The sequence below is a fragment of the Pristiophorus japonicus genome, chromosome 11 (genome assembly GCF_044704955.1).
Source record: "Pristiophorus japonicus isolate sPriJap1 chromosome 11, sPriJap1.hap1, whole genome shotgun sequence".
NCBI classification, from domain to species: Eukaryota; Metazoa; Chordata; class Chondrichthyes; family Pristiophoridae; genus Pristiophorus; species Pristiophorus japonicus.
In genome coordinates this window covers 210,793,723-210,808,751 of record NC_091987.1, presented here as the reverse complement: position 1 = coordinate 210,808,751, position 15,029 = coordinate 210,793,723, and the positions used below count along the sequence as shown (strand labels likewise).

General features: G+C 45.9%; 1 protein-coding gene across 1 annotated transcript in view; it reads right to left on the bottom strand.

The window, feature by feature from the left end:
* The window catches only part of gig2e (grass carp reovirus (GCRV)-induced gene 2e), a 58,960-nt gene continuing 43,931 nt past the window's right edge, over positions 1 to 15,029 (bottom strand). Inside the window, exons 5-7 of the mRNA XM_070892835.1 lie at positions 13,360 to 13,537; positions 2,205 to 2,269; positions 1 to 1,187 (exon numbers count right to left, since the gene is read on the bottom strand). Coding sequence (XP_070748936.1) covers positions 656 to 1,187; positions 2,205 to 2,269; positions 13,360 to 13,537 — 775 coding nt within the window. The 3' untranslated portion in view covers positions 1 to 655. The remainder of the gene's footprint in view (positions 1,188 to 2,204; positions 2,270 to 13,359; positions 13,538 to 15,029) is intronic.

Below are 15,029 nucleotides of genomic sequence, written 5' to 3'. Positions count from 1 at the left end.
GACAGTCAATGGTTTTATTCAGTTTGAATCAGTACAGAGATCAAGGGTATTTCAAATCATGAGAAATGTGTTGTTACAGAGTGATACAAAGTGATTGCTTTGACAGATTTTATTTCAAAGAACATAACATTGGACCTTGTAGATCTGATTTTCCTGCAATACTTTTAGTGACTACAACTATATTTTTTCTCCCCAATTGGTTCTCCTCTCCTGAAGGCAGTGACTCTCCCTGAGGGCCTGTTGCCTATGTGTTGGCAGACCTCCAGTACTCTGGCAAAACAGACATTTTTCCTGTCGATAATGGGGTGCATTTTTAGAGACTCCACTCCGGGGACTGAGGGGCACTGAGAATTGGGAGAGCTTGCCTCAATGCCCAATTCTCTGATCCGTGCCTCTGACGAGCGAGTATCCATGCCAGGGGCAGAGTCTACAAACATTTACTCCAATGGATGTTGGCAGGCTATTTGACTGCAAAGCATCACATTTAACTCAATCCTCTTGTCCCCTGACGTCCACACAAGCCCACCTTCCCAATTGTGAACCTGGCTGATTTTCATCCCTCCCTAGCCCAAGGGAGAGCATCATTTGTAGAGCTTCCTCCCCTCCCCCCTCCCCCCACCCCTCCCCGTTGCCCCAGTTAAGATCATTATTTAACTCAGGACCAATCAGAGTTGCCCCTGGGGTTTGAGCCATGGGCTGGGTACATTACTTCAACAATTGTTATTCTGCTGGGATCCCAGACACAATCCTCCTCCAGGCCACTCGGTACCATCCCACAGTCTGGAGGACACCAGGCAGTGTCATAGCCATGCCAATGCCATGTCTTCTGGAGTGGGTGCCCTTGGTGATCTATCTTTTTGACTTTTCCCACATTGACTCTTAATCTAAGCACAGCCTTCTGGCTTTGATGCAAGCCTTTTGGATATATGCTGGCTTTCTGGAAGTCCCGACTGACATAGACTCCAGGGCCCAGCATACCATCCTTGGATTGTTGCAAACCAATTCTTGGATTGCAAATGGATTTTAAACTTTCTTTACTGGTTCCATGGTACATCTCATAGGTCATGCCCTCCTGTGGTGTTACGTAGCTTTGAAGACACGGTGCAGTAAAACCAGGTGCATCCTCTTCAGCCCACATACTTCCATATTCATAAGCCATGATAAACAGGTGAACTTGGAAACTTGACCTTTGACAAAAGAAAGGAAAAATAAATGTAGAAGAAGACATCTTAATTTAATGCCAAGCCCTTTAGCAATATCAGATTATACCTCCCTCGTGCTGTTACTGCCTGTAAGGGAACTTCTCCAATGGTTGATCATGCCAGGCTCTTATACAGTACAAATGCAGAGTTCCCTCAGTATTGCACTGGAGAGTCGGCCAGATTATTACGCTCAATTCCCTGGAGTGGGACTTGAGCGCACAACCTTCTGATTCTGAGGCGAGGCTGCTACCCCACTGAGCCACAGCTGACGTGGCAGTTCAACAGAATGATTTTGTGAAAAATGTTGGACAAGCATGAACTCTCCAGTACCCATCGCATTTTATAAATGTTGGAACTACCACAAACTGCCAATGGTTTTATTCCGTTTGAATCAGTACAGAGATCGAGGGTATTTCAAATCAAAGAGCAGGAAAGGTCACGGGTTCAAACCCAAAATAGTGCTGGCCTTCACTGTTGAAGTGCTACAATTGTCCTGTGCTCCCCTGGGCTGCACAAGGCAAAAATCTGCTGCGGTTCCTGCTTTTACACCTGAGGAAAAGCACTTCCTCCAGTGGAGGTCGGATGAGGGCAGGGTTTGGCTTGGCTGTGATGCCTCAGCAGCAGAATATCCTGCCCACCGCTGGCTGTCAAGGCACACGCATAAAGAATGGCCACTCGGGTCAGGAAGATGAATGCTGGCAGCACCCACAGAAGTGGGCAAAATCGAAGGGGGAATGAACTTAACGGTGGTCTCAAGCATTGAGCAGCTGTTCAAGGCTTTGTGATACTGCCCTGACCATCACCAGAACATAGCAGGCCATTTAGATAAATGTTTTACATTGTACTTTGTGGTGTACTTTTTAAAGAAGTATTAAAGAAAGCATTGCTCAGATCGACTGGACACTCCTTTGAAATAAGTCAGAACATGTTTGCATTTATTTACAGGATTCGCAAAGCTTTAAAAGAATCCTCAAGGGATGAATTTAGGAATGAGCTGCTCACCGGGTGGGGAACAGAATGATGCAGAAATTGGAAAACAAAGGGTCAGAGGTGAAGGCAATAGTGAACTGATGTTATTTTCAAGTCGTGAGTCACTGTTTTGCACCAAGTTTGAAGCTCAGTTCGCCACACAATACCTGCACACAGTAATGATTGCACCAAGTTCGAGATACTTCACTCACTGTACAACCTACTTTATACTTAACTCTATTCTGTTGCAAAAATTAGGAAGCATAAGAAAAGTTGAATAGCAGATACCACACCACAACATAACTTCGAAATGTGCAATCCAAAATATAAATTGACAAATTTTACAAGTTCAATTCTGCCAGTCTGCAATAGCAGCTGGCAACTGAACAAGTCAGATTTAGGGAGAGGAACACTGATAAAGAGATGTTTTCTCAGCGATTAAACCCAACAACCGACCTCCTAACCGCCTTTCGATCTCATCATGTTGCAAATTGCTGAACGGTAAGTGCAATATACCTTATGAAAAGTTCCAGTTTCAACATTTTAATATCATGCAGGTAGCTAGCAACATCTTTTCTCATTTTCTTTCCGAGCCTTTCCTGGCAACTGATCTCAAAACTCCTAGCACCCTCTGTCTGAAAAAGTGGCACCGACTTCATTCCTTCCTGCTAAATTCCGCCTTATTTTAAATTTGTGAACTTGATCCTCTACCATACTGAACACTAAGCTGTCTCAATCGATTTTATGAACTTGAAGGCTTCTCTCATCGCAAAACCATCCCAAAACTCTTAACATTTCTCAACAGTTTAAATCTCAGAGAGAGACAGCATTATTTATCTTGCGTACCCTCTGTGTTAATATTATCAATATTAAGTAAACAAAACTCCACTCCAGATGGGGTCTATTACATTATACAATAACACTGTCAAAAAAATCATAGAATGCTACAGCGCAGAAGGAACCGATTCGATCCATTCGGACCCATGCTGGCTCTTGGAAAGATCAATCCAATTATTCCCACTCCCCTGCTCTTTCCCCATAGCCTTACATTTATTTCTGTTCAAGTATATATCCAATTCCCTTTTAAAAGTTACAATTCAATCTGCTTTTACCACCTCTTCAGGCAGTGCATTCCAGATCGTAACATGAAAATAAATTCTCATCTCCCCTCTGGTTCGTTTGCCAATTATCGTTACTGTTCCACTGAGATGAACTGGAGGAAGTTTTGCTCCACTCACCTCTCGACTCGGGAAGTAACTCTGCAGTGGGGGGCAGCGCACATCTGGTTTTTATTCTGAAGTTCTCATGGTTTCAGTTTCAATTCCTCCAAAAGACCATTAGATTTCTGACATCATTGACTTTAAACGGTTGCACGGTGACCTAATCTCAAAACAAGCCCAGCACCCTTAATATTTCTGAACAGTTTTAAGTCTTTTATCGTCCCTATCTGCACCGCCCACTAAGAATCCGTCAGATGGATCTGCTGTACACTGCCAGCATTCTCTGTCTTTCTGAATTTCAGCATTCATATTTTTTCATTTGATTGCTAATAATCTTCATTGTATTTGATCAATTCAGTTGCAATCGTTAAGCAATCAGGGATTGGGATTAAACAACGCATTATGTTGCTAAATACCCCATTCCTTTAGCCGGAGATAATCCATAATAGACACAATTTCAAAATTTGGAGATGACACAAGACTTGAAAGTATAGTGAACAGTGGAGGATAGTGATAGATTTCAAGAGGACAGCTGGTGGAATGGATGTACAGACACGTGGTAGATGACATTTAACGTAGAAAATTGCGAAATGATAGTGATACAGGAAGAACGAGGAGAGGCGATATAAACTAAAGGGTACAATCCTAAAGGGGGTGCAAGAACAGAGAGACCTGGGGGTATATGTGCACAAATCGTGGAAGGTGGCAGGGCAGGTTGAGAAAATGGTTGAAAAAGCTTACAGGATCCTGGGCTTCATAAATAGAGGTATAGTGTACAAAAGCAAGGAGGTTGTGATGAATCGTTATAAAACACTGGTTTCAGCCTCAGCTGGAGTATTGTGTCCAATTCTGGGCACCACACTTTAGGAAGGATATGAAGGCCTTAGAGAGGGTGCAGAAAAGTCTTTCAAGAATGGTTTCAGGGATGAGAGACTTCAGTTGCGTGGTTAAACCAGAGGATCTTAGAGCAGAGAAGGTTGAGAGGAGATTTGATAGAGGTGTTCAAAATCATGAGCGGTCTAGACAGACTAGATAGAGAGAACCTGTTCCCATTGGTGGAAGGGTCGTGAACCAGAGGACACAGATTTAAGGTGATTGGCAGAAGGCGACATTAGGAAAACATTTTTTAAACAGTGCGTGGTTAAGGACTGAATGCATTGCCTGATAGGTTGCTGGAGGAAAACTCAATTGAGGCTTTCAAAGGGGAACTGGCGGAGAACATTTACAGGGCTACGGGGAAAGGGCAGGGGAGTGGGACTAGCTGAGGTGCCCTTGTTGAGAGCCGACGCGGGCTCGACGGGCCGAATGGCCTCCTTCTGTGCTGTAACCATTCTATGACTCTATTCTCATCATCATCATATACCCGATTTTGAGCTACCCTGTATGCCACCTTTATATCTTTTTAAAGACCCTCAGCCTTGTCAGCTCTCTCTGCTAGTTGGGAATTTTCTTCTCGGAGAACTTGCTCGTTGAACTTAGCCTCGGTAACCTGGCACTGTAAATACTCCCCGGCCATCCGGGAAGACGCTCCTACAGCCCTGCTTTTCTAGAGCTAATTCCTCCACCAACTTCCGACCAACAATATCCCGTGCGTCCGATTCCCTTTCAGACTCCTCCAGCTGCCCTTGAAGCCTGTTTACCAGCTTCCTTAACAGCTGAACCTGTTTTTGCAAGCATATGAGCCAAATTGCCTTTTCTTTGGACTTCCCCCTGTCCACTCAGCTGCCCTATCCTGAGGACTGTCTGAGTGTAACATGTTGGTTAATTTTGGTGACCCCGTAGGATGCGATCCATCTTCCAAAGCTGACCGAACCGTTTCAATCCTAGAGTCAATTGAACTACCCATGCCCCTTGTGTCCTGCCGCGATTGCCATTTCTGTTGGGCGTTTTGTGTGCCCCGTGTCTCTGTGACTCTCCCTTGAGTTGACCCGCTCTTTAAAACTCCCCGGTTCGGGTTTTTTCCCTGTGGACGGCGGGAGCTTTTGCCAATAGTTCCTGCCTAGCCCATCGATTAGCGGGTGATCTCACACAGAGTGACCAAGGTCAGATAGGTCTTCTTCTATGCCCGATGCGCAGCGTGCCCAGCGGGCTTTACTGTGTAACCCGGCCGTGAGCGGATGCCACCTGGTTGGTCTTCCGAATTATAACGCCCCCAAGTTCGGACACAAGGAGTTACTTTGGATAGATTATAATTGACTCAGACAAAACGAAATGGTTCAGGTTGGTCAAAGATTGATTCCTTTTATTACACTCACAAAACGACAACCCCTACACCCCTCGCTTATGGCTCAAAGACTAGGTGACTGTGGACACTAGCTTAAAACCTTAAGACTAAATCCCACCCTGTCCATTACGCCGAACGAACCCGCTTCCCAGAATCTAAGCCTAGATAATGGAGACCCTTCTAACTAAACCCTATCCTGGTTTGATCAGAACCCACACTTAGAAGCCTCCTCACATACACACACACACACACACACACACACACACACACACGCACGCACACATGTGTTAGTCTGCGTCTTGGACACTTGCAGTTCCTCAGCAACCAAACACGCTGACGGTCTTGGGGATTTCCAGAGGTGTATGCTGGATATAATTACCAGCCCTTTTCGTTGATTCACGCGGTCCCGGGTCCGTTCGACAAAACCGTGCCTAACAGCGGCATGTGATGAGGCCGAGAGAGTTATGTTCAGGCGGTACGGCGAGACACTCACTTCGGCCGTTCCTGGAGAGTTGACGGACACGTAGCCACGCGGGGAACCCTGTTCCAGATAGTAAAGAACAGTAAGCCCTTGAATCCCCCAAGTTCAGCATCTTTATATCCCGTATAATACACAAAACTGGCTGGGTGATTCCTGGTTGCCATGGTCGCAGAGATGCTAGTTGGTTTTCCTGGTGATGCCTCTGTCCTGGATTGGTCAACTCGATGAAAACAATGGTTGGCCATTTCTGTAGATGAGCAGTTCTCGAAGTGCTAACTGTTTGTGGAGTTCTTGATTGCTCCTTCATTGAAAGAGTCCAGAGGTGTTACATTTGGCCTGCAAACCTCATTGTCCATGCAGACATCTCGGTCCCATGGACAAAAGGTGTTTTGCCACAAATCACACATAGTTCGAAATGACGTCAGCATTGAGTCTGGTCCCATGGCAATCCATGTTTAAAAACCATTTTGAAACGCAGCCCATGTGCGTCTCCATTTTAAAAGGGTACAGATCCATTTTAAAAGTCCAAAAATCTTTCTGGCCCATACACGCCAAATCCTACAACCACCTAACAAAAATCTACCTCAGTCTTGAAAGTTCCAATTGTCCCAACATTCATTGCTTTCTGGGGAGAGAATGACAAATTTGTGCAACCATTTGTGTGAAAAAAGTGCTTCCTGGCTTCACTCCTGAATGGCTTAGCTCTGATTATGTCCCTTGTTCTTAATTGCCCCCACGAGACAAAATAGTTTCCCCGTATCTACCCTGTCAAATCCTTTTAAGATTTTAATCATCATCATCGGCAGTCCCTCGGAATTGAGGAAGTCTTGCTTCCACTCTTAACATGAGTCCTTAGGTGGCTGTACAGTCCAATACGAGAACCACAGTCTCTGTCACAGGTGGGACAGATAGTTGTTGAGGGAAGGGGTGGGTGGGACTGGTTTGCCACACACTCCTTCCGCTGCCTGCTCTTGAGTCCTGCATGCTCTCGGCGATGAAAACACCATGATCAAATCACCCCTCAAACCCCAATTGGATTGATGACAGGGTTGTTGCAACAAGGGTGGACAATTCCTTTCACTGTTCCTTCTGACTCGGAAGGCGATTCTGCAGCTACGTCGTTCCCTCCAACACCCTCTGAGCCGATCGAGCCACCATCATCAGCCCCCCCCACCCCTCCGACCCCCACCAGTTCCCCCGTCCCACGGCAGCAAGTCTTGCCGTCGCCTGATGTACGCCAGACTCGTCTCGGTACCCAGGGACCAAAAATGGTGGGGGGATAAGACACGGGGCGGTGGGGGGGGGGGGGGGGGTAAGGAAACGTGGCAGTTAGGGAGGGGGCTGTTTTATTGTTGACATACTGTTTCTGCTGCTGTTGTTATTGTTGTTATTATATTGTTCATTGTTGGTGTTTTTTAAATTTATCGTTGGTGCACTGTTGGGGGGTTGTTGGGTGTTACAGTTAAATTATTCTTAAATTTTGTTAAATCATTTTATTTCACTTGACAATTGTTGTGCAGTGTCTTCTAATAACCTAAAGTAAGGTAAATCATGAATACAATTGTTGGAAAACAATGGCCAGGCTCGAGCAGGCAAAGATGAAACATAACACAACTGCAGTGTTGTCTTTCTGTAACTGTAACTATGACTGTCCCCACTGTAAGTTCATGCAAAATGTTCATTTATGAGCTGCTGGTGCAACAGCTTTGCAGCCGCGTATCTCCCACGGGGTTTTTGCACTGTTGCGTGGGCGGTGGGGTGGGCCATGGATTCATTGCCAGGCTGATTGTCCTCCCCGAGGTCCTCACCAGCCTCCTCCTCCTCCTCCTCCTCCTCCCCTGCCTCTTCCACCTCCACTCCTTCCTGAGGTAGACCAGCAGCCCCATCTGGCAATTGTTGTCCTCTCCTTATAGCTAGGTTATGCAACATGCAGCACACCACAATAAACTCAGCGCCCTGCTCAGGGTGCTTCCAGAGTGGTCCAGGCATCTGAAGCGCTGCTTAAGCATTCCAATTGTCTTTTCGACGATATTGCATGTGGTTATGTGGCTTTCATTGCATCGCTTCTCGGCTTCCGTCCGGTGATTACGCAAGGGGGGGTCATGAGCCAGCTGGCAAGGCCATATCCTTTATCCCCCAGCATCCAACCATGACCTTGTGGCTGACTGTTAAACAGGTCAGAGACAGCGCTCTCATGTAGGATGTGCGCATCATGGATGCTGCCTGGATATTTAGCATTTACTGCCATGATGATTTGGTTGTGGCCGACAACGAGCTGCACATTCAGGGAGTGGAATCCCTTTTGGTTACGAAACATCTCCGGGTTCTGTAAAGGTGCTTTCAGGGCAATGTGCATGAAGTCTATTGCTCCCTGCACCTTGGGGGAAGTTTGCTATTCTTGAGAAACCCAAAGCCCTCCCGGTCTGTGCCTCCCTGGTCATAGGGAAGCTTATAAGGTCCATCCTGCGAGCGTAAAGGGCTTCAGTCACCTGTTGAATTGCGTGCTGAAAGATACCACAGATGTCGCCAACTGAAGTCTGAAAGGAGCCCGATGCGTAGAAGGATAGTGCCGCAGTAACCCTTACCTCAACGGGCAGTGCAGTCCTGATGGTGCTGGTAGGCTGCAGATCTCCCTTGATGAGCTGGCATATCTTATCGATGACCTCCTTTCGGAAGCACAGCCTCCTAAGGCATGTGTTATCAGACAAGTTGAGGTATGATTGATTTTCCCTGTAAGTTCGTCGGATGTATGTTCTCCTCATCTGCCTCCACATTAGTCTTCCACCTATTTGATCGGCCCTTCACTAAACCCAACTTCAGAGTCCAGCATGTGAGCATTTACAAGTAATGTTAGAGAAGTTACAGACCCCATCACTATCGCTATCACTATCACTATTGCTATAAATACCCTTTGTACTATAATAAATATAAATGTGAGTGGATCAATCAGTAACGAAGACTCTTAAATAACTCACAAATTATAAGCCCCTTCTTTAAGCAGCCTCTCACTTCCTCCAACGTTTAAAATGGTGTTGAGTTCTGTGAAGAGCACCAGGTAATAACAGTCTTTCTCCAGCGATGTCCAGCAACCTTCTTGGCGAGCAAACAGCCCGGCGATGTGTGGGCGATGTGTCGAAAGTTGCGGTGGGCAATGGGCCAAAATTTGGGCCGGCAATTTTTCTCTGATGTTCCGGCCCAACTTTCCACTGTTAAAGTGAAATGGGCAATAACCTGCCTATTTGGCCGATAAAGGGGCGAAAGTCCAAGTGGAAAGTCCAGCCTGTGGTTTTTATTCTGAGCTTTTCAATGTTTCAGTTTGCATTTGACAAAAGGGCGTGATATCTCTGGTAGCAATGACCTTAAGTGATTGCACGGTGATTGAATTGAGATATCTCAAAACAAGCCCAGCAACATTTATCAACAGTTTTACATTTTTTATGGTCACGACCTACACCGCCCACTACGAATCCTTCGGATGGGATGGATCTGCTGTGTGCTGCCAGCATTCTCTGTCGTTCTGACTTTCACCATTTGTATTTTTTCATTTGATTGCAAATAACCTTCATTGTATTTGATCAGTTTAGTTGCAATCCGAAAATAATCAGAGATTGAGATAAAACGACGAATGATGTTGACAATTACCCCTGTCTTTTAGCTTATCCCCAACAGACTGGAGAAAATGTCATGAGGAAGTGTGGCATGATTTGCAACCCATAAATGGTGGTATCTGCGAGGCATTTATATAGCGCCTTCAAGACTTCAGGATGTCTCAAAGCGCTTTACAGCCAATGAAGTAGGTTTTTGAAGTGTTGTCACTGTTGTAATGTAGGGGAACTGGGCAGACAATCCGCACAGACAATTGTGGAAAGAAATGGCCACATTCGGCAGTGGCGGGGGGGGTGGGGGAGGCGGGGAGCAGTGAGGAGTGGGGGTGGGGGTATCTTGGCCTTGTGCAATGGTGCAAAAATGGCAGCCTCTTTTACACCCCACCTAGTTTTCTCTGTCACTGAAGACGATAAAAAATTAACTTGAGTCGCAAATTCTCCTCCCCTCTGTTTGTTGCGTGTTGATTGAGGGATAAAGGTTGGTCCGACCAGCAGGAAATCTCCCCTGCTCACCTTCAAATAGTGGGCATGGGATGTTTTACATCCACCCGAGAGGTGGGATTTATGGGCACAAGTCACTAAAAGCTAGATCACAGGGTACACAAAGTAATCAAAGAGGCTAATGGAATGCTGGCCTTTATCTCAAGGGGATTGGAACCCAAAAGTGCAGCTTTGATGCTTCAGTTGTACAGAGCCCCAGTCAGACCCCATCGGGAGTACCACGTTAAGCTTTGAGCACCAAACCTCGGGAAAAATATAATAGCCTTAGAGGGGGTACAGCGTAGATTCGCCAGAGTGATACCAGGGCTTAAAGGCTTAAGTTAGTTGGACAAGTTGTGTAAACATGTCTTATATTCCCTTCTGTTTAGAAGGTTGAGGGGTGAGTTAATTGAGGTAACAGAGTAAAATTAGAAACAGGAGTAGGCTCATTCAGTCCCTCAGGCCTGCTCTGCCATTTCATTAGACCATGGCTGATCTGCACCTCAACTTCATTTTCTCACCTAACAACAATCTACCTCAGTCTTGAAAGCTCCAATTGTCCCATCATTCATTGCTTTCTGGGGAGAGAATGACAAATTTGTGCAACCATTTGTGTGGAAAAGTGCTTCCTGACTTCATTCCTGAATGGCTTAGCTCTGATTATGTCCCCTTGTTCTTAATCGCCCCCACCAGAGGAAATAGTTTCCCCGTATCTACTCTGTCAAATCCTTTGCAGATTTTAAACACAAGGATCAGATCACCCCTCAAGCTCCAATTGGATTGATGACAGGGTTGTTGCAACTCGGGTGGAGAATTCCTTTCACAGTTGGCACTTATTGAGCTCTTTCAACATCGAGAATGTCCGAAATTCATCATAAGAGGAAAGGGATCGGATAAGAGTAAAGATGTCTTACTACAACTATATAGGGCCCTGGTGAGACCGCACCTGGAGTACTGTGTACAGTTTTGGTCTCCTTACCTAAGGAAGGATATACTTGACATAGAGGGAGTGCAACAAAGGTTCACCAGACTGATTCCTGGGATGGGGGGATTGTCCTATGAGGAGAGATTGAGAGGACTAGGCCTATATTCTCTAGAGTTTAGAAAAATGAGAGGTAATCTCATTGAAATATGCAAAATTCTTATAGGGCTTGACAGGATAAAGGCAGGGAGGATGTTTTTTCCATGCTAGGGAGTCTAGAACCAGGGGTCACAGTCTCAGAATAAGGGTTGGCCATTTAGGACGGAGATGAGGAGAATTATTTTCAGAGAGTGGTGAATCTTTGGAATTCTCTACCCCAGAGGGCTGTGGAGGCTTAGTCGTTGAGTATATTCAAGACAGAGATCAATAGATTTTTGGATATTAAGAGATTAAAGGATATGGGGATAGTACAGGTAAGTGGAGTTGAGGTAGAATTTCAGCCATGATCTTAGTGAATGGCAGACCAGGCTAGGGGGGGGCCCAAATGGCCTACTCCTGCTCCTATGTCTTATGTTCTTACGTAAGCAGCAGGAATTGGGAGGATAGTTTCAGGCGATGACTGAGGAGAGGTCAAAAAGATATGTTTTGAAGAGGCTTTTGGAAAAAAAAACAAAGTTGGAGAAACTTAATGAAAGATTTCCGCAATGCAAGGGGGTGGTGGCTGAAGGCACTGTCACCCAGAGTGGAGCAGGGGTGGGGAGGGTCAGAGTTAGAAGAGCACATAAGTTGGGAAGATTGTTGAACACTACTCGATCTCATATAACAGCGATATCCTCACTGCTCAGTACCCATCTCATCCCATAAATATTAAAACACCACAGAAAAAAACTGCAAGACAGCCAATGATTTTATTCAGTTTTAATCAAAACAGTAAGTGCAGAGATGGTTTTCCAAATCATCAGAAACTTGTTACAGAATGGTACAAAGTGATTCGCTTGACAGATTGTATTTCAAAGAACATAACACTGGACCTTGTAGGTCTAATTTTCCTGCAATAGTTTGACTGACTACAACTATATATTTTCTCTCCAATTGGTTCTCCTCTCCTGAAGGCAGTGGCTCTTCCTGAGGGCCTGTTGCCTATGTGTTGGCCGACCTCCAGTTCTCTGGCAAAACAGACATTTTTCCTGTCGATAATGGGATGCATTTTTAGAGACTCCACTCCGGGGACTGAGGGGCTTGCCTCAGTGCCCAATTCTCTGATCCGTGCCTCTGACGAGCGAGACTCCATGCCAGGAGCAGAGTCTCCAAACATTTACTCCAATGGGTGCGGGCAGGCGATGTGACTGCAGAGCATCACATTTAACTCAATCCTCTTGCCCCCTGACGTCCACACTAGCCCACCTTCCCAATTTTGAACCTGCCTGATTTTCATCCCTCCCAAGCCCAAGGGAGAGCATCATTTGTAGAGCTTCCCCCCACCTCCCCCCCTCCCCACCCTTCCCCGTTGCCCCAGTTAAGATCATTATTTAACTCGGGACCAATCAGAGTTGCCCCTGGGGTTTGAGCCACGGGCTGGGTACATTACTTCAACAATTGTTATTCTGCTGGGATCCCAGACACAATCCTCCTCCAGGCCACTCGGTACCATCCCACAGTTTGGAGGACACCAGGCAGTGTCATAGCCATGCCAATGCCATGTTTTCCGGAGTGGGTGCTCTATCTTTTTGACTTTTCCCACTTTGACATTTAATCTAAACACAACCTTCTGGCTTTGTTGCAAGCCTTTTGGATATATGCTGGCTTTCTGGAAGTCCCGACTGACATAGACTCCAGGGCCCAGCATACCATCCTTGGATCGTCGGAAACCAATTCCTGGAGTGCAATTGGCAATTGCATTTTGTTTACTGGTTCCATGGAACATCTCATAGTTCCTCCGCCCCGGGTATGTTGCACGGCTTTGATGAAATGCTTCATTAAAATCATCAGGCGCCAGAAATTTGCGTAACCAAAACATGCTAATCAGGTGAACTTGTTATCTTGACCTTGGACAAAAGAAAGAAATAATATATGTAGAATAAGACATTGCCGAGTCCTTTAGAAATAACAAATTATATCTCCCTCGTGCTGTTACTGCTTGTGAGGTAACTCCTCTAATGGTTTATTGTGCCAGGCTCTTATATCTCACAAATGTACTTACAAAGTGCAGGAAAGGTCATGAGTTCGAACCCAAAACTTCTGAGTTAACTCGCTGACCTTCACTGTTGAGGTGCTACAATTGTCCTTTGCTCCCCTGGGCTGGACAAAGAAAAAATCTGCCGCGGTTTCTGCTTTTACACCTGAGGAAAAGCACTTCCTCCCGTGGAGGTCGGATGAGGGCAGGATTTGGCTTGGCTGCGATGCCCCAGCAGCGGAATATCCTGCCCACCGCTGGCTGTCAAGGCACACGCATAAAGAATGGCCACTCAGATCAGGAAGCTGAATTCTGGCAGCACCCACAGAAGTGGGCAAAATCCGTTTCCTTCTTTGTCATTAAAATTCATCCTTGTCCCTTTCAAGGTAACATGTCCCAAATCTTACTAAAGTGTACTAAATGTAGTTTCACCAAGTTATACAGAGCTGCAGTATTTATGGAAGTTGCAAAGAATCCTTCGAAATAGGTTTCCATGGAGCAGGTTAGGGAAAGGTTAACATTTCCCAGAGGCCGATACCTTTTGTCGTGTAAAGATTTCAATCTCCAGCTCTGCCAAGATTGAAATCTAGTTTGCCTCACAATACCTGCACTAGATGTTGATTGCACCAAGTCTGTGAGACACTTCACTGACTGCACAACCCGATTTATACTCGTTCCTATCCTGACCCTAAAATTTGGAAGCACAAGAAAATATATCAAGTAATGTTTAATAGCAGATACCACATAATAAGATAACTTCAAAATACACAATCTAAATATAACTCCAACAACTTTTGCAAAGGAAATCTGAGTTTCGAGCTCTGAGTCTGTAATAACATTTATGATTTAGGAAGGGGCAAAGACCATTAGACCTGATAAAGAAATGTTTATTTTCAGACATGAAACCCACGTATCAACCTTCTAAACATCTTTCAATCCCTTCTTTCTCCGGTTTTCCATGCCTTCCCTGATAACTGATTTTTTTTTAATTCGTAGCCAATCTTTCCAATTCTTTGTCAAATCACAAACGCCAGAGGTCACCTTGCACACATCAAGGATCACTCTGCGCCAATGCTCTTAGCCAAAAGGCCGAGAGCCACTGCACCGTTCCTGGAAGTACTGCAATACCAGGTTCGTGCCATGGAGGTGGATGGGTCAGGACCCCCACACACCTCCGTGGAGGTGGATGGGCCAGGCCCCCCCACCCACCTTCCCTGATAACTGATCTCACAACTCCTACCACCCTCTGCCTGAAAAAGTGGCACCGAATTCATTGCTTCCTTCTAACTTCCTTCTTTTAAATTTGCTCATTCGATCCTTCACCAGACTGAACAATAAGCTTTCTCAATCCATTTCATGAACTTGAAGATTACAATTCTCTCTTCACAAAGACACTTTTCCCAAGAAAAACATCCCGAAACTCTTAAGGCTGGATTTTCGGTTGTCTAACTTCTCAGTTAATGGCCAGAGCGCGCTGTAATGGGAGCGTAAGAGGTTACCGACTGGGGCCGCAGCTTTTAGCGCCCCGACAGAAAATTCATTCGAGGCTAACCGGGGGGGGGGCGCAAACCAGTAGCGCCTGGCTGCTGCCGATCGCTGCGATCCTGACCTCGGTCCTGGTGCAGCTTGGACCCCGGTCGGTAAATTCGGCGCGTGTGCCTCATCGAGCGCCCGCCAGGAACAACGTCTGGAAAAACAGTTGGTGCAGGCTCTCAGAGTCGTTAACTGGCGGCTACGTAAAGGGAGGAGGAAG